Source organism: Thalia democratica, chromosome 9 (genome assembly GCF_965202585.1).
Source record: "Thalia democratica chromosome 9, ktThaDemo2.hap1.1, whole genome shotgun sequence".
NCBI classification, from domain to species: domain Eukaryota; kingdom Metazoa; phylum Chordata; class Thaliacea; order Salpida; family Salpidae; genus Thalia; species Thalia democratica.
Window position 1 is genome coordinate 28346800 of NC_139173.1, and position 19579 is coordinate 28366378.

The 19579-nt window shown below is 29.9% G+C and overlaps 2 protein-coding genes and 2 long non-coding RNA genes across 4 annotated transcripts; all 4 read right to left on the reverse strand.

Annotated features, from left to right (window-relative positions):
* Positions 1–1276: 1276 nt before the first annotated feature.
* On the reverse strand, positions 1277–2202 carry LOC145844633 (uncharacterized). The gene is made up of 3 exons (XR_014370300.1): positions 2093–2202; positions 1929–2007; positions 1277–1432 (listed from the first exon to the last, which is right to left on the reverse strand). It is a non-coding gene; the product is annotated as an uncharacterized LOC145844633 (long non-coding RNA).
* Positions 2203–3608: 1406 nt separating this feature from the next.
* Positions 3609–6629, reverse strand: LOC145845155 (uncharacterized). The gene has a single exon (XM_082952578.1). The coding sequence runs from the start codon at positions 6627–6629 to the stop codon at positions 3738–3740; it is 2892 nt and encodes a 963-aa protein (XP_082808704.1). The 3' UTR covers positions 3609–3737.
* A 55-nt stretch (positions 6630–6684) lies between these two features.
* LOC145844008 (uncharacterized) lies at positions 6685–14764 on the reverse strand. The gene is made up of 6 exons (XM_082951318.1): positions 14593–14764; positions 9992–10177; positions 9582–9731; positions 9188–9274; positions 6959–7130; positions 6685–6881 (listed from the first exon to the last, which is right to left on the reverse strand). The coding sequence occupies exons 1-6, from the start codon at positions 14636–14638 to the stop codon at positions 6767–6769; spliced, it is 756 nt and encodes a 251-aa protein (XP_082807444.1). The 5' UTR covers positions 14639–14764; the 3' UTR covers positions 6685–6766.
* A 1616-nt stretch (positions 14765–16380) lies between these two features.
* Positions 16381–18932, reverse strand: LOC145844705 (uncharacterized). The gene is made up of 3 exons (XR_014370305.1): positions 18832–18932; positions 17439–17534; positions 16381–16426 (listed from the first exon to the last, which is right to left on the reverse strand). It is a non-coding gene; the product is annotated as an uncharacterized LOC145844705 (long non-coding RNA).
* Positions 18933–19579: the final 647 nt, after the last annotated feature.

Below are 19579 nucleotides of genomic sequence, written 5' to 3' on the forward strand. Positions count from 1 at the left end.
ATGAGCTTTAAATTAAAAACGACATATATTAAGTAAACTAGTTTTGTATATTACTGGTTAGTATAATACAGGGGTCGGAAAACTGCGGCCCGCAAAGCCAAAATCTGTGGCTCGCGAGGTACTTTTTAGCTAAAAACACCCTTTTTTAAAAGCAACAAATAAAAAGTTTATGGGATACAAAATTAGGCTCTTTATTTAATAATTACTGTTAGCTAGTGCCATTTTGGATTAGAACTTTTTTCAACTAATTATCATAACTATTTTTAAATAATTGCGGCCCTCAAAAACTTTTTTGTAATTATTGCAACCCGCGAGCAATATTTTCTGAAAAAAATCGCCCGCGAGTAACAAAAGACTAATCCCGAGTACAATCCCTGGTATATTGTGTTATATGCAGTAAATTTAAACTACAAGCAATTAAAGTGCCACATACATAAAACACTACTTTTTGAACATTTATAGTTTATTTTACACAGGTAAAATTCCAAGCAGCTCCGGAAAATACTTCCATTCATCAAAACCTACAAAAAAGAGTTGATTATAATGTATAAAATGTAGTTATACAAAGTTTTGACATATGTCTTCGATTTAAAAAAATCAAGTTCAAAAATAATCAAGAAGATTAAAATAATAATTTGATATTAATTTTACGAAACTCCACAAAAAACAAATGGCAAAGTCTGGGTGCACGACAATTCAATTATTTTAAGGGCTAAAATTCAAAATAGTACCACATTTGAAAAAAGTAAAAATGGGTGTTCAGATCTAAATAATACAGCTTTTTAACAACTTGTCATGCAGTTAAGCCTACATGAATACTTTGTATTTACTTTGAGGCTTTAACTTATAAACACGATTTTTTATTCACAAAATGAAACAAAATCAGAAAAAACACCCTAGCACTTTTGAATCTACTTAATAATTTATGAATCATCAAGTAGGTTTTCCTCACATTAAAATGTTTGATTATTTGGTGTTTAACTAACTTCGACATGGCGTGCCTCCACTCATTAAGGTGAAAATCAACTTCGAATGAGATGCAGTGTAGTGGAGAAAAAGTCCCTGAAGTGAGACAAATCCAAAGCGGATGAAGCGTCCCAACTCTTCGGCTTCACTTCAGAAGGCTCTGAAAATGTTTTAATTTATAAAAGAAAATTAACTGGCAATACAAAAATCATAAAACAATGTCATATCTTGTTATTCACTTCATTTTAAAATGAATTAAATTTACTGCGAACATCAAACATTATTAACAACGAACTAACTATGACGTCAGAAGCATCAGCTTTCGCAACAATCCGAGCTCCGAGAAAATCCCCTACATCGATAAGGTTGCAGGAAATTGGCAGAGAATCCTGTTTCGGAGAAAAGCGAGACAATTTGTAAAGTGGGCTACCTTTGGCCCCAGCTCAGTTGACTTCAGTTCAGAAAGCTGCGTGAGAATTTGAGGTTCACATCAGAAAATGCAAAAAGTTTATTGGCACCAAAAATCAAGGTTGCCACTATTAGGACCAAAAAAAACAGCCAGAGTTTATGGAAAGATTGATAAATAAAATATGAGCCGAATTTAAAAAAATACTATTTATTAAGCTTAAACAACTAAAGATATCAATGTAATATTAAAAAGACTTATTAAAAACATAACTTTTGTCAGATAAATAAAGTTATATAAACTAGCCTGATATTAAGGCAAAATATCAAACTAGCCTAAGTTGTACAAAAATATAAAACAATCCTTAGTTTTTCGAAAAATATTAAACTAGCAGGAGTTATTCTGATTTTGTGGCAACTCTGAAAAAATGTGATTTCTTGATACTGATTACTTTTGTAAACCCTTCAAAATTTATTCAAACTCTTTACTTTGAATTTACTCTGAATATTTGGACAAAAAACATTTATTTAGTTGTAAAGTTTTATAAAGAACAAACCAACAATGACATCAGAATTTCCAGTTTTCAAACCAACTGGACTCCTAAGCCTAGATAGAAGCTGAGGCGGCTAGAAATTCTAAAAGTAATAACATTAGCTTTATTTTAAAATAAACTATTTCAAATAAACATTATGTTGATTGCAACATTAAAAATTAACATACCAAAATCAGAGCCCATCACGTTAAGCAGTTTTCAAATGGTTCAGCTTAGATGAACAAAAATATCTTCCGTTGAAGCAGCATCTTTCACATCATCGAAACAAAAACTTCCTGGATGAAGTTAGAGTTGAAGTTAAAAACTGTTAAATAAAATATTAAAATAAAAATTTACGCTTAACCAGCTATCAACTAGCTTTTGTAAAAAAAAGAAAAACATTAACTTTTCTAGAAAGAAGTAACTTAATTTTGTTTTATTAATCTTATTTTAAAGTTGGCTAGGTTAAATTCAGAAAAAAAATGTTTTTATTGATTTTAGCTATAATTGTTCAAAAAACTTAAGAATAAATTGAGGACTATTTCAAAATTCAGTATTGAAAAAATATATCAAGTTATGTTAAAACAAACCTTATGTTTGAAATAGCTTGAAAATAAAAAAGTTTATAAATTTGTACAGTGGGCTAAATTTCTTTTTAAGTAAAATAGAAAAAGGTTTGAATATAGCTAAAAAATAATCCTAGGTTTTCTATTTAATGTTAAACACTTAAAATTGATTCATTTACTTAAAAAGTAAATTTAAATGAGGTGAAACAAACCTAGCAGATGAAAGAGGCTGGAGTTGGTACGAAAAGCTGCAAGTTGTCATTTAACTTTGTTGGATTACTAATTTGCTAAAATTTTCAAAATAAATGTATGAAACATAAACTTGCTATAATAAAAAACTACTTGCGCTCATTTCATAAAAAACTATAAAACTTCAACTTATAATAAAACATACAATACAAACAGACTTTAACCGTGTTTTGCGAAAGACTTAAGATATTGTTAAGCATGATTACACAAAATTAAAAATCTTAATCAAGTATATCATCAAACAAAAAGTTCTTAGACTTAATCAATTTTGTACAAAGTCATCATATAAAAAACAAACATTAGTGCAATATATGTATTCTATTTTTTAAATTTCAAGGTGGCTTTCGAGGCTTATCTTAGGTGAAAATTAAGCGCAAAAACATTCAAACAACTTTTTTAACTACCAAACACATTTAAGGCTGTTTTTTCAAAGTTATTGACAAAAAAAATTTTAAAGAAACAATAAATTTTAAATAACAAAAAAAAAATTTTTTAATTTAATTGTTTCTTAACAGAGTCCTAAATTGTTTAACAAAAAATAATGTTTTTTTACATATATATTCAACAAACATAATTATGGATTATTATCTATTATAAACATATCACAAGAAAAAGTGGTCATCAAAAGTACATTTATTGAAAAATATAAAACACAAAATTATAAATTATTTGTCTAAATTGTAAATACTTTTTGTTAATGTGAAAATTTAAAAAGTATCTAGTAAAAGTTAAAATGTACAAATTGAAATCGTAATCTTTGAACAAAAAGACTAAAATTTGTTCTTTATACTAATCACAGAAAATAAATTTGTTATTTAAAGTTTTTTCTAACAATTTTAAGTGTGATATCAACAATATACTTAGATTACAAGTTATATTTACTCACATATTATATAGCATTTCTAATCATTTACAATTAAAAGAGACTAAAACATTGTCGCAATAACACTTATTTACTGTCTCTCATAAGTTCCTGAACAAATTTAAGTAGCTTGAAAAAAGTCCAACTTTACAGTTTTTATTCACGCCTGGCTTTTTTCACAGAACCACTTGCTTCAACCCATCCAAACCTTTTAAGGATTCTTGCTGATCTGCGGGGTCCAGACCTCTTGGCGAGCCTCGCTGATCTGCGTGGTGCAGCGCCAGGCACGTTGGATGCTTCAACAGCGGTTCCTGAACTTCCAGGCGCAGAACTTCTCATGTTAGCGGTGCTTCGTGGCAACCTACGTGGTACAGGCACATCTGCATCCACACCCAAGTCCTCCTCAGATCTTTCTGAGTCTTGAAGACCTGCTTCAACAGCGGTTCCTGAAGTTCCAGATGCAGAACCTCTCATGTTGGCGGTGCTTCGTGTCAACCTACGTGGTACAGGCACATCTGCATCCACACCCAAGTCCTCTTCAGATTTTTCTGAGACTTGAAGGCCTGTTTCAACGGCGGTTCCTGAAGTTCCAGATGCAGGGCTTTTAGAATTATCAGAAGCATTGGCGTTTGCAGACTGAGGCTCAGTTTCATTCCCATTAGCATTTTCATCGGAGTTTTCAGTTGATGGATTTTCTCCACTCCCTTCGGAACCAGCATCTCCACTTGCTTCAGCCTCATAAGTCCCCAAAGACTCGCCTTCTTCACTTGAGCTCAAAGAAACTTGAAGACCTGCTTCAGCAGCAGTTCCCAAACTTCCAGATGCAAAATTACTTCTGAAATTACCAGAAATGTAGTTGTTTGAAGTCTGTTCAGTTGCATTTTCATTACCATTAGTTAAATGGGAATTTTCAGCTGAGGGATTTTCCCTACTCCAATCTTCACTTGCTTCAGCCTCATAAGTCCACCATGACTCGCCTTCTTCACTCGAATTTCTGGAACTGCTACTACTGGAACTGCAACTACTGGAACTGCTACTGCTGGAACTGCTTCTGCTGGAGCTGCTACTGCTGGAACTGCAGTAAGCTGATTCAAACTCGCCAAACAAGTGATCGTGTCGGTTTGTAGGAATGACAGGTGACGCAGGAGGGGGAAAATCAGAAGGAGAACTCGGAGTCAAGCTTCTTAAGCTATCCATGGCCTCTTGGCTCAGCAACAGGCTGTTCTGGACGTTGTTGTCAGTAGGTGTAGGGAATCCGTCATTGTCAATGTTAGGAGGAGGGTAGTAAGAAGATGGCCCCATAAGAAATGAACCCAAACTCTCATTGAGGGTTTGGCTAAACGAAGGACTGTTCTGACTGTTGGTAGCATAAAGTGGTCTCATGCTCACGTTGTTGTTATTTGTTGTATTGTCACAACTCTCACTGGTTTCTCTCACCACAATGTCATTTTGGCCGCCAGTATACCTCAAATCAACATCCTGCATTAAGAGAGAGTTCTCCCTATTCACCGCGAAAACGAACCGGTTTGGCGTCATAAAGATTTCCAGACCAGCCTCATCAGGAACAACACCAGGTAAGGTGAGAACCAGCGTGCGTGGCTGCCCGTGGGGGTTGTTTTGGGGCGCGTTCTGCGCATTGGGGTTCGAACTGTCATTTAGATTCTCAACAGATGGGTGTTGGTCACCAGGTTGAACCGAGTTGTTACTTTGGCGTGCACAGGAACCTCGTTGTCTGTCTGAACCCTGGCGCAACGCGCTGGAAGCTGCAGGTTGGCAACAACCCCATGCAGACTGCTGGCTGTGATATTGGGCATCTGAGTTCGCTTGGCCCTCAAATTGAAAAAACTCATCAGCAGGCTGCTTGTTTGCCTGATGTGGAACATATGAACTTTCGTGGCTGCCAATGTGTGCTGTGTTTGAAGCTTGCTGCTCAGTTGCAGAAGTAACAAGAGCTTGCACCAGGTCAACGGCATTCATGAGGTGGGCATCTGGGTAATCTCTTCGAAATTGCCTTAGACTTTCCATGAAAACAGTGGGGTCAGTAGAAGTAGCCGAAAGTGACATTGGAGGTGGAACATTTGAACTACCCTGGCTGCCAATGTGTGCTGTGTTTGAAGCTTGCTGCTCAGTTGCAGAAGGAACAAGGGCTTGCAAAAGATCAACCGCAATCATTAGGTAGGCATCTGGGTGTTTGCTTCGAAATCGCCATAGTTTTGATAAGACAACCATGGGGTCAGAAGAAGTAGGTGAGAGTGACCTTGGAGGTGGAACATTTGAACTTCCCTGGTTGCCAATGTGTGCTGTGTTTGAAGCTTGCTGCTCAGTTGCAGAAGTAACAAGAGCTTGCACCAGGTCAACGGCATTCATGAGGTGGGCATCTGGGTAATCTCTTCGAAATTGCCTTAGACTTTCCATGAAAACAGTGGGGTCAGAAGAAGTAGCCGAAAGTGACATTGGAGGTGGAACATTTGAACTACCCTGGCTACCAATGTGTGCTGTGTTTGAAGTTTGCTGCTCAGTTGCAGGAGGAACAAGGGCTTGCAACAGATCAACCGCAATCATTAGGTAGGCATCTGGGTGTTTGCTTCGAAATCGCCATAGTTTTGATAAGACAACCATGGGGTCAGAAGAAGTAGGTGAGAGTGACCTTGGAGGTGGAACATTTGAACTTTCCTGGCTGCCAAAGCACTCAGATGCAGAAGGAAGAGGACAATGCTCTGACGCAGACTGCAGGCCACTTTGAAATTGGGCCGCTGAATTTGCTTGGCTCCTTGAGCCCTGGTTAAATACGTTTAATTTAGAAAGAACCTGCTCTTCTAAATTCATGTGGTTGCCAGCTCCATGAAAACTGTCTGGGATTTCCATCTCAAAGTTCCAAACTGGTGTGGGTGACCTTTGGTGGCGCGTTTCTTCAAAGGTGATTGTGGAGTTGAGGTTTCGATCGGCGGCTGCTTGTTCTTGCACTGCCTCGTTTTCCCCTTCATCGTCACTGAGCGTGAGATCTACCACTTCCAGTGGGTTGCCGCTGTTGCAAGCTTTCTGTCTCATTCTGAGTCTTCTTTCTTTCTTCCAGAAAGCTTCGAATCGATCGCTCACGTTTGGGAAGCTCCGAGGTGCAGCGGGAAGGTGGTGGGGCAAATGAGCTGGGAAAATGTTGGAGCTCTCAGGTCGTGCTGGGTTCGAAGTCAGCTCATCGGTACTTCCCCGCTCTTGTTGCATGTTTTCCTCCTTGTCAGCACTGCGCTGCTGCTCTCCCGGAAACACCCTTGGAAAGTTCCTGCTTGCAGCCAGGCGGTTACCCTGAAACAATAAACAGTCTGAGAGGTTTCACATTGGTGGGTCTCGGAAAAAATAGAACTTTTAGGTTGAGAAATTACCTGACTCTGACGAAAAGTTCTCCAATGATCTCGTCGGCTACTTCTTCTGCCCCTCTCGTCAAAAGGTGCTTGCTGCTCGTCATTCTGATTCTCTCCCACACCGCCACTGCTGGGTGCTCCAGCAAAATCTTCTCTCTCACGAGTGCTTGGTGCTGCTGAGCTAACTTGGGATCTGGTAATAGAATTACTACCTACACATGCTTTTGTACAAAATTCCGAGGTTAATGTTTGAGGTAACTTGTTGTATAAAAATATGGTGCGTGCATATCTATAGCGATTGACACTTCATATTTTTATATAAATATTTAATAAATGTGTTTGAGAAAACAAAAACTGATTATTAAAATGTAGTTAATTAAACTATGATGGTAAAAAAGGTTAGAAAACTGTCTTTTATAAAAGATAAATAATCACTATTAAAATTTACTACATTCTTGTAAGTTTTATAACTAAATAGCCTAATGTCAAAATAAATTATTAAAGTTTAGCAAAATAAAAATGTTCTTCTACGCCTGATTAATAAATTTATAATGGTATTTTTTTAATATGTGTGTATATAATTATAAAAAACGTATAAAAGGCATAAACAAACTATAACAAGTAATGCTCATGGCTAATATAACTTATTTTCCCCAAGATATAACCCACTATAACCTATTTACCAAGAAAAATCTTTAAATAATGAAATTGTATGTGTATTAGGGTGCTTATAAAAATGGCAACCTTTTAATTTTTAGCTGAAAAAATTAAGTTAAACCATTAACTTAAAGGTCAAATTTTTAAGGTAACATAAATTTTAATGGGATTTTTTATATTTATTTTCGCCTATACATCCCTGTTTCTTCAATTCATCTAAAACTTCTCACTAAGTATTTTTGTGATATTTTCTAAATCCAATATTAATTTTAGCAGTTTATTACTAACAAAACATAGTTTTAAATTATTTGATATTTAAATATTTGATGAACTCTTTTATTTTGATTAAAACAAAATTTCAATTAACTTTTGAGAAATATCAAACAGGTTTTGTAAAAAGTTTCTAATACAAATGTGTAGAAGAGAAATTTTTTCATGACCAGTTTTCTAAAAGAAATTTATATTCAATAAAATTTCTTTCATTCATTTATAAAGCAATTGTCTTCAAATGTTTAGGAAATTTTCTTTACAAAATTACTTACTACTTTTAGAAAGCTGATATTTGACAGAAAATATGACCATAAAAAATAACTTTTTGTATTAGTTTATGATAAAAACAATATTATAAATTTGAAAATCTGTTACAGACATATTGTCAATAAATTATTTAAAATTAACTGAGAAAGTTATATCTTTTAGCTTGGAGCTGGTCAGACTTTAAAAAATATTTAATAAATAATGGAAACTCAAATTTGTAAGTATTTGCATAGCAATAACTGTAGATATATGTAAGTATTTAAACTCAAATCTTTTTTTTTATTTAGAATATAAATAAACATCTTTCTTGTTCAAGTTTTATTAATGAACATACTGCAAAAATGATCAAGTAAAACAAAACATAATGAACTTAACTATTAAACTTAAATCTACAATCACAGCTAGGCAAACACTTATACAAGAATTTCTTTTTTAAATGTTTTTCTGCATTTTTCTATCTGAAATTAAAAATTTAAAAAATAAAGTGGTTTCAACAACTTAACTAATGAAAAGAATCTACTTTTAAGATGGTTCTTTGTTTAAAACTAGGTAATAGTAGCTGTTAAAGAACAAATGCATCATTACATTTCGCTCAAGTATGTAAATTTCTTATAAAAAGACATTACATATTGAATGAAAGACATTATGCTATACAGCTTCTAAATAAAAGTTATGTTTAAGCTGTATTTAATGTACTGAAAAAAGATTTAAAACACAATAACTTTCCCAACTTTTAAAAATACAGTCACAAAGTATTTACGAAAATTGGAGCGACCAATATCAAAATAATTCAACCATTAATTAATGGCACAGCAAATCATAAAAAAAAATTCAGTTATTTAGACAATCTAGTAGTTACTTACTTGTTTTACTTTTTCTTTTGTTCTCTTTAATGTAAACATCAACTTTTTGACTTAATTAATTATGAATATTTTTTGGGCATAAGGTGACATAAGTATTTTTTGAAAAAAGTAAATTTTGGCTGTTATTTAAGCCTTAAGTATGAGCTATATACATTTTTTAAACATTTATATAAATTCGCATACAAATAATTACCTGTGGGTCCGATCATGTCAGGTATTTCAGCTTGAAAGTCTTTGCCAATCCTGATTTCTGCGTTGCCGTAATTGTCCTGGTAGACGTCTGAAATTTTTAAAAAACTGTAATATTAAAATCTCAATAGACACAATTGTCACATCAGATTTAAAAGTTTGTACGTGGCAGAAAGTAGTTATTACGTCATAACGATGTTACTTTTGTAATTTAATTTTGACAACCACAAGTTAGTAAAAGTAAATCTTAATAAAGTGCTTTTGAAATGAGAATAAACAAAGTTTTTGTTTTTTGCAAAAACTATAAGTCTTTGACCTTTTTTTACCAGTTCATTAAGTGACAAATGAAAATTTTTAAAACAAATACATAAAATATATATATAAAATAAAAAACCAACCCATCAACTCCTTGACCATCAGGTCCAGCCCGTTCAGTGGCCAAGGTTCATTGTTGTTGTCGGAGCTTCTCCTCACAAGCCTTTCTTCGACATCACCTTCCAAGTCTTCTTGAGATTCTTCCTCCTGTGAATCTTCTTCAGCACTTGAACCTTAAATTCAAATTGTATTTTCAACATAAAATTTATTCATTGTTGTACTGATAAAATGTATGAGCTAAATTATATTTAGAGCAAAAGCATTCAAGGTTATTTAAGGCCAGAGGGGTCGGCCTTGTTTTTTACAAGTTTTTTATGTTGCAGACATTTGTTGTAGCTATCAAATGTTTTCAATCACTTTTAAAATTCAATGTAATTTTGTAAATATAAAGTATCTATGATGAAATTGAAAGCAAATGTATCTTGAACCGTACCTGAGACGGAAACCTCATCAAACATTATGACGTCATCACCGTTGACGTCACTGACATCTTGCACGCTCTCACCGCTCAGGTCATCCATGCTAACTTCAAATCCGCTCACATTGCTCTCCTGAGAGTTGAACGAAACCTGGTGAGATGAATTGGCAACCGTGTCAACCTCTGCACTGCTGTTTACTTCTGTGGGAAAGATTAAATACTGTAAATCATCATTTTGTAAATCTACTGCTATTATATTTAAAAAAAACAATATGAATAGGCAGCCAAAACTTTGTACATCTATACCACAGGAACTTTTTTTGTTTTTTTATCTTTTTCTGAGAAAATTTTTGACAGGTCTTTAAAAATATTGCAAGAAAGCTTTCCTGGAAGTTTGAGGTATTTATTTTAAAAACAGTAGGATAACAAATATTTTTGGTGATTTGAACTTATTCATAGTTAAAGATTTATTCTCCAATAATGAACCTATCAAAGTATATGACTTTAAGTGGCTACATCTCAAAATTTTGTTTAAATGTTAAAAATATGTAAAAAGCAACTTGTAGTTTAGTTAAAACTTTACAAGACTATAGAAAGTTTTAGAAAAAGTGACTCACTGCTTTATGACCTGAATTTATAAAAGCTTTAAAGAAATTAAAACTAATTATTTTTTTTATTGATGGTAAATAACTAACTTTAAAAACTTTTCTAAGATATATTTTATTCAATCATTTATAATTTATTTATGAGATTATTTATCATAACCAGCATTTCATTATGTTAAGCTTGCTAAATATAATTGAGTTATTTGCTAAGTATGTTCTAATTTATATTTGTAATAGTAATTTAAAATAGTAATCTCAATTTATTATTTACACTTAGCTTATTTTCCTTGTAATTATCTTGAAATGATTATATTCAAGCATAGACTCAAAAAAAAAACTTTATGAAAACTCTTAAGTTTCTAACCTTTTTTATTTACCATTATGAAAATTGGGAAAATTGTTGCGCAGAAATGATTTTATTTTTAGTTTTTGTTCCTTAAATTAACTGTATTTTATTACAGCATTAGAATGATCACTTATTAAACATTGCTTTTATTTTGCACAAATATTCTCAAATACTTGTGAACATTAGCAACAAAGCATCAAGTTAATGCTAAATTGTGTTGTTTGCAAAAGCTACTGATGCGTGACGAAATGTTTAGGTCAATAGAATATTAATGCGCGTCAAAACCAAAAAGAATATGCTGTTAGTTTTAAATATAAAGTTTACAAAAAGATCTCAAAGGTTTTTTTTTTTGAAAATCTCTATTAAACAATGGTCATCACTTATCAACAGGGTTAATTCAAATGATGTTATCATAAATCACTCATTTGATAGATTGTACAATATGGACCTAAATTTTGTTTTTTGTTGATTTTATTTGTGTTAATCAGTATAAATTTTAATTTTAAATTAACTTATTTCTTGATTGAAAAATAAAGTTTTGATTACAGTCATCAAATAGTATTAAAAATTTATTGAAAGTCCTGCTTATATTTCTTATGAAACTCATTATAAATAACCACAGATGTCAACTACTTTAACTGACCACAGATGGATGTACTAAGTAAACAAAATCCCTCACAATTATCAGTTATTATTCAATTTTTTGGAATATTCTAATTGAAGAACCAATTTGATGTAAAACTGCTTCAAATTGTAGTGGGAGCAGGGTTGCCACTTGTTTTCTCAAAACTTTTTCCAGGTTTTCCAAGTTTCTTCCAGGCTTTTAAAAATACACATTTTTGGGTCTATTCATAGTTTAGAGTTAAGTTAAGGTAAGAAATTGTGTAAAATAGTATAAAAACATTAAAAAGATACTGTAAAGCTACTTTAAATATCTTTTTTAATAAAAAAAAATTGATGATGACAAAAATTTTTTATTTATATAATAGATTTTTTGAGTCAAATCAAAACTTTACTACTAAACATGTGAAAATTGTTAAAATTCCAGGTTTTTCCAGGATTTTTTAGTGATTTTTGTTTGAAATTCCAGGTTTTTCCAGGTGTTTTGCCTAAATTGTCAAATTCAAGGTTTTTCAAGGTTTCCAGGTAAAGTGGCAACCCTGTGGGAGAAAATAAAATTTGTTTCCGCCTTATTGGCTGCATAGCCAAGTTTTTACTTGTGCTTAATTTTAATTTTAGAAATGAAATTGAATTTTAGGAGTGTAGCTATTTTTAAAGTTAGTTTACATGTGTTCAAGTTTTATATTAGTTTAGTATTAAAACAAGACTTGATGAAATTATTTTTAATAAATAATTGTTGTTCGTTATATGAGCTTTTATTTCTTAAGTTACATTCTCTAATGTTAGAACTGACGTGTTGTAACATGATGGGTAAGCATTCATAAAGTAGCAAGTTTTGAAACATTTTTTAATAATTTAAAAATAAAAAATACTTAATCTTTGAGTTTACATGTTATAATGAAATTTAATATATATATTTCAGTTTGATGTTAATAAATTATTGGTGTTTTTATAAAATATGTACACAAACTTATATGAAGCTGTATTTATTTTCAAAGGATCATTTTAGTGTCTGGTAATTATTTTCAAAGGAATTACGTGTGTTATCATTAGTTTCTGTGTAAATAATTGTTGTAAAAAGGTTCCGTGTAAATAATTGTTGTAAAACGTTTCTGTGTAGATAATTGTAAACACATATAGTTTACCTTTAAAAATATCAAAATATTTTTGTTTTTTTGTCATAATATTTAGAAAATTTAAACTTTTTTTTTCACAGGATTTTTCAAATAATGCAAAGAACATTTCCTGAAAGTTTGAGGTAGTTATCTCAAAAGACGTAGGAGGAGATATATTTTTTGTGATTTCTAGTTATTTGCCATTTTAGTTTGCGCCTCTAAACCTGTTGTAGTCTCTGAATTTGACTGGCTATATCTCAAAAATTATTGAAGTTTAAAAAATAGCTAAAAAGCAATTGTAGCTTTGTTAAAACTTAATAAAATAAGACTAAATTATGAAAAAGGTGATGAACACACCCCTACGCCCTTGCAAACTTGTAATAAATCTTTTAATCTAAAAACCATGTACAAGTTATAAATTACAACCCTCCATCCTTTGCAACAATAGATGTTTTTTGGACAGTTTTAAGTGCTTTACACCATTTTCAAATGCCATAGTAACATTCAATTTTCAACTGTCCAAAATTAAAAAAAAGAAACAATTAATAAAAAACCCTTGGTGACACACCATTTGAAAAACATTTAGAAGGCTAAAATCTCAACAATGAAAACAACTAAGTGGGTAAGATCAAACACCCAAGAAATTGTTCACTGGCTCCATGACAAAAAAATCACACCAACAATCTAAACATGTGATCCCTGTCACCAGAGTGAACCAACAATCAGTTGTTGAAACATTAAACTGGCATGTAATATTAGTGTAATATAGAGAATACACAAATCATTAATGAGTATCTTAAAAGCCATTTTACAGTTATTTTACTGTAATGTTAGAAAAAAAATTATAGTTACTCAACAGAATCAAAGCTTTTAAATTTTTTGTGGGTATTTAAAAGATAGTCTAAATTAAGTAAAAAAAAAATAATCAAATTAAGCAAAAATTAATAATATTACTAACTAATAAAAATTAACACACTACAAAACAGAAAATATAACATGCATACCTAAAGTTTGTTTTCTTAAGTTTAATAAAAAATCAAACAAAATTTAATATAAAATACTTCTTAAAGTGAGATTTGTGATTTAAAGATAGGGCAGGTGGAATAACACGTAATGAGCACAAACTTACTCATTTGAGCTTCAAAAAATATTTATTGTTGTAGAGGGGAGAGTGAGTTCTGATTTTTTTCTACCATAAAAAAAACCTTTATATACCCCTTAAAAATGTTTCAAATAAGGTTTTAATGGTTACGGTTCACTCTAGGTGAGCACCAATATCAAGCTGAAAATGTAATACACTCAATATCTTTTTAACCATAATTTTAGGCTAAAAAAAACAATATTTTGTTTTAAACAAGCTGTATAAATACATAGAAAGAACTAAATTAATATATTTTAAACTAAAATACTTAATCAACTATATTTTACAATATCATAATCAATATAAATTATCGTATTGATATAATCACTTTTATATAGTAAATTAAAATCAATTAAGTATATTAGTCTATTAGTTATGATATATAATTAATTTTATTCATGTATTTATAAAAGATAAAATTTAAGCCTAAAATTATGATTAAATAAGACATCATATGTACTATATTTTCAGCTTGATATTGGTGCTCACCTAAAGTTAAGCATAACAGTTTTAATCTTACAAAAGTTTGCTCAAAGTTGGCTTACTCCTTAACCATTTTTCAACCAAGTTTTTTTGACAGAAAGTATCAAAAATTCCCAAAAAGCATTAAATTACTATCTAAAAGAAAATAAAATTATATGATTTCAGGTCTGACAACATACTAGATACAAATGTAATCAGTGGAACTTGCACAATTGTTATAATAGTTGTTGTACTCTGTAATTGAAAAATAATAGAATTTAACTAAATTTAACTATAGAAAAGTATAAAACAATTGATTAACTAACGCTGGGTAAAGTCTTTCAAGTTCCTGGGCCAGAATTTAGTGCTCATTGCTAGATTGGGTAGTTGTGAAGTAGTAATAAAGTTAGTTTATGTAATTTCCCTCCAAATGTATTAGGTATGATGAAATCAGTGTCTTGGACATTTTGGCTATTTTAACTTTTTTCTTAATACCAACACTGGTATTTCAACAAACGCCACAACTAGGAAGTTAATATAAATAAGTTTTCTACTTTTTGACAACAACTGTTCAGTTAAAAATACTTTTAAAATTAATATTTTATATTTTAAGACTTCAATTAAAATTTTGTTAATACGCACTACTAAAACTAAAGTTTTGTAAACTTATTTAATAATATAGTTTTGTCAAAAGTTGAAAAGCTTTTAAAACCAAAGCTTTTACTAGGTTTTATTTTACTTACTGCTGACATCACAAATTAAAAAATATATAGAAAAAAGAAAAAATGTGTAATTATTGCTGAGGTTAAAATACTTTAAGTAAATTTTTATATAAAAAAAAACAAATGACAATGTTTAACATTTTATTGTTAAATCAAAAATTTTAGTTCGGTTAATAAAAGTTTCAAAACAAATATTTTGTAAAAATAAATTTTTATTGTAATGTTAGCTTTTTATCCGATATATGAATAAAACTAAATTTGAAAAGGTGCTATTAGAAAGATAGATGTAAGATAACTTTAGACAAAATGTAAATTTAAGTTATAAGTTTAATACTATTTCAATCGTTTGTTAAGTTTTCATGTAAAAATATATAATATTGATACACTATAAATGAGTAAAAAAATATTAATGAAAATTATTTAAATATATAAAGAACCATAGCAGTTTTTATAATTTCTTTAATTTTCTAGTTAAACGTTGAAAGATCAAAACAAAAAATCATGTATAAAAAAGCTCATGCTTTTTGTAAAAAACTAAATTAAGAAATAATTTTCTAAATTAAAACACTTAGCATTATAAAAAAATGTAGAAATATAAACAAGTTTTATAAAATAAAAACTTTTATTTTTCTTAAACTACTTTTCTATTTTACTAGTTTTTTATAAGGTTTAACAAAAATTTTAACACTCTAAAACAAGTTTAAACAATCTTCGTACTAGAATCTTATCATAAATAATTCTTTTAAACTTAAGGAATGTAAAAAGAGTTTTTATTACACGTAGATAGTATTGCAGTTATGTAAACCACTAATTACAATAAAATCCGCTAAACGAGAATTATCAAACAGTTTAACAAGAGTTTTGTTATAACCTATAGGGGTTTTCCCTGGTATTTGCTGAGTCAGCAAAAAAGTATTTATAAGTGTTCATTTTTAGTTATCAAAATCTCTAGGTAGGTTAGGGATAAGAGTATAAATTAAGATTTTTTTTGCTGATTAAGTAAATAACAGGGAAACCCCCGTTAGATTACAATCGGACCCATTAAACAATAAAAGTAGTGAAATTAGTTATAAAAAAGGGTCAACACAACAACACTTAAAGCAAAATTTGCAACTATAGCATAAGCACGAGGGAATTTTTATATTATAAAAGTTTGTTAGTTGTTTTCAAAAAGTTTTATACTGTTAAAACAAAGTATCTAGAAAATACTCACACCAGAAACTCAAACTATTAGAGCTAAATAAACTATTGTTTCAAAGCATAGAGCGTGTCTAGTCTTTTTTAAGGGTAAGTAGCACTTTTTTTGTTGCACTTATACAGTTTATTGAGCGACAAAAAACTACGCTCAAAATAACTGGTCCAAAGACCCGGTGCACAAAGAACCTTTCGGTTATCGAGTCCCGCACCACTTGGATACCTTCTAATGCCTTGTCCAAAACTGAATGATCACTTAATTAAATAATTAATATGAACAATAACTTTAAAAAAATACTTTATCCAGTTGAGAAAAATTATACATTAACTATTGACTTTCACTTTTTTACCGGTAAAAAAAAAGTACAATACAAGTTTTAATTAAATAAAAAAGTTTAACTGTGCAGCTACTTAAATAGATATTGAACGTTGTTTGAAACTTTAACACAAAATAAGTAAAAAACTAGATACAACTTAGAAAAGTTAGAGAACTAAAATATTAAAAAACTACTGCTTATTAGAATTGTAGAAGCGTTAGGAGCTATAGCTATTAATAAAAAATTTAAAACAGAAACGACAAATAAGTTTAAAACAAGAATTTTAAAGCCCTAAGTAATTGTAACGTCGCAGATAATAACTTTATAACTTAACTTAAAAACTTAACTAGTTTAATTTTAAGTAAATAGTTTTACTTGAGTTACTTTAAACGTATCTGTGAAAAGTTTACTGCTTTAGCATTGAAATTAAATACTTTAAAGATAAAACAACATAAAGTATTTTTAGTTATATGCCAAATAAAGAAAATAAATGTCTTGAAATCTTAGTCGAGTAGTCGAAATTAAATTATCAGTTTATGTAAAATATAAGAATAAAAACTAAAAAATAAATTGAAAAAATTAAAAAGATGATATGCTTAAAAATTTGCATTAATCAACTAAGTTAATTCTGTAAAACTAAAAATTTTAGTTGAAAGTATCGCACAATCTTAAATGATTTACTCATAGTAGAACTTTCATACAAGAAAGTTACAACTTTTATTTTATACCAGGTCCTCAAAGGATATAAGTTTGTTATGACATCATAAAAATAACTTCATTAAAAAGTAGTTATAGATGTTTTCAAGTAATTTTCAAAACAAAAGTAAAACTTCTTTAAATTTGTAAGAAACTATCACATGTTCTTATGGTAGTTAGTTAGTTGATTATATTATTTTTTCAATTATTAAAAATTTAGTAAAAAACCAAAATCTAACTTACTAAATAAGATGAATTTCTGATTTAACAACGTTTTTATTGATTTTTTCCTTTTCATGTTTTTCAGGGGTTGCACTGGAAACCAGTCTAAACACTTCCCTGTGACAAAGTGTTTTAAAATAAGTTCTAGATATACTAGATTTAAAAATATAACATAGTAACAAGCATATATACTATGAACAAGTGTGGCTACGTTCTTCTTATATTTTACAATTTAAAAGTTATGATTATTTAAAAAGTTTAGACTTGGTGCACAAAAAATTAAACATGTTTAAAGATATAGATTTGTCAAAAATTACAAAACTTTTAAAATTTAAAAACAAAAAAAAACATTTTATTAGTTTTTATTTAAATTAACTGTTGATATCACAAAATAAAAAATATAACTAATAAACTAAATGTGTTTATTTTTGCTCTGTTTTGAACATTGTATTTAAAGTTATTAAAAAAAAAACAAGTAACGAAGTCTAATACTTTATTAATATGTCAATATCCTTTCAAATTTAATATTTAGCCAGTATTTATTATTTAGCCATCTTTAACAAAGTTGAGATGTTTTCGCCATCGATAATAGACAATGAACTTCACTGCACGACCAACAACAACTGCATCCGTGACAACTTACGACTGGTTTTGTCCTAATTAGGATTCATCAGGCAGGCATAGCCGCAAGAAACTGCTGTTAGGGTTTACGTGCATTAAGCTGACAATGTCTTAGCCGTTGTGCTGTGAAAGATTTGGCTGCGTCAGTTTTTTTGACTTTACCCACAAACGGTCGCTTCATTGCATATGCACTTAAACCTGTTTGGTAAGATCACAACAGCGTTTTCTCGCAAATATTGCTGCCTGATGAATCCTAATTAGGATGAAATCTGTCGTAGGTTGTCTCGGATGCTGTTGTTGTTGGTTGTGCGGTGCAGTTCATTGTTTATAAATATTACATCTAAATTAATATGTTCTGGAAAAGTCAATACTATTATTAAACAAGTTAAACCGCACCAAAATTATGTCATGAGAGTTAAAAAAAAGCATATTTAATAACAAGTTTTTAATTCATTTAGTTTTTGTGCGGTGTTAAAAAATTTCAAAAAAACTTGAATAAATTATCTTTGGAAATTATTAAATAAAAGGTAATATAATGAAATGTAAAGGTACTCTGAAATTGAATTGGTTAAACTTTTTTTAAATATGTTAAATCTTTTGGAAACAATTGGAAAATATTACCTACAAAATATAGACTGTAAAGTTCATTAGTTTTTAATTAAATAACAGATTTAATGATCTTTGTGTTTTAATATATAAAGCGCTTCTTAATAATTATTAGTTTTTGTTATAGTTAGGTTTTTCCAAAAGAAAAAGACATATTAAGAGTCAATAAAAAATTTTTTATACTCACCGAATTTTCGGTGCACAGAAGTATAACTCCTTTACTCACTGCTTCTGAAACAACTCAGTTCCTTCCGGCGCACAATTCCCACCCAAACAAATCCGAGAACCGCTTACCGACCAAGGTGAGAGTTAGGGATAACAGTAATACTAAAAGTGTACGGTGAAGATCACTGAATTTTAATTACATAACTTTATTAATGAAACTATTTGAAATAAAAGTGTTTAAAATATGTTTTCTGTAAACTTAAAACCTGTTTTATGGGTTTCATTTTTGTTTAGAAAACTGCTATACTTTTTATTATTACTTTATTCTAAAGATTTTTATGTAATGCTTTATTTGTTTTGTAAGTCATTAATAAACATACTTTTACTTAAAAAAAATTATATGAAAAAAATTCAGTTGAAAATTATAATAATTTTACTTGAAATTTCTTTTTTCTTTTTTTTTTGTTAACACTTTGTATAAATGATAACCTGGAATTTAAGCAAAAACAACCATTTAAAAATTAAATCTACCTTTTAACACTTAATGTCTAACAATAAACTTTTATTAATACTTTTTTTTGTGTAAAGTTTTAATAAACTTAAAAATTTATGAAAAGTTAATGCTAGTATAAAAACTCAAGAAGGTATTCATGCCAAAATGTGAATCAAATCAAAAAAATATTCTATAGCTTTCGGTTAATTGCGTAGCTAATTTTCCATTACAAGACGATAAAAAGTATAAAAAGTGAATTGGGGACTTAATAATCGAA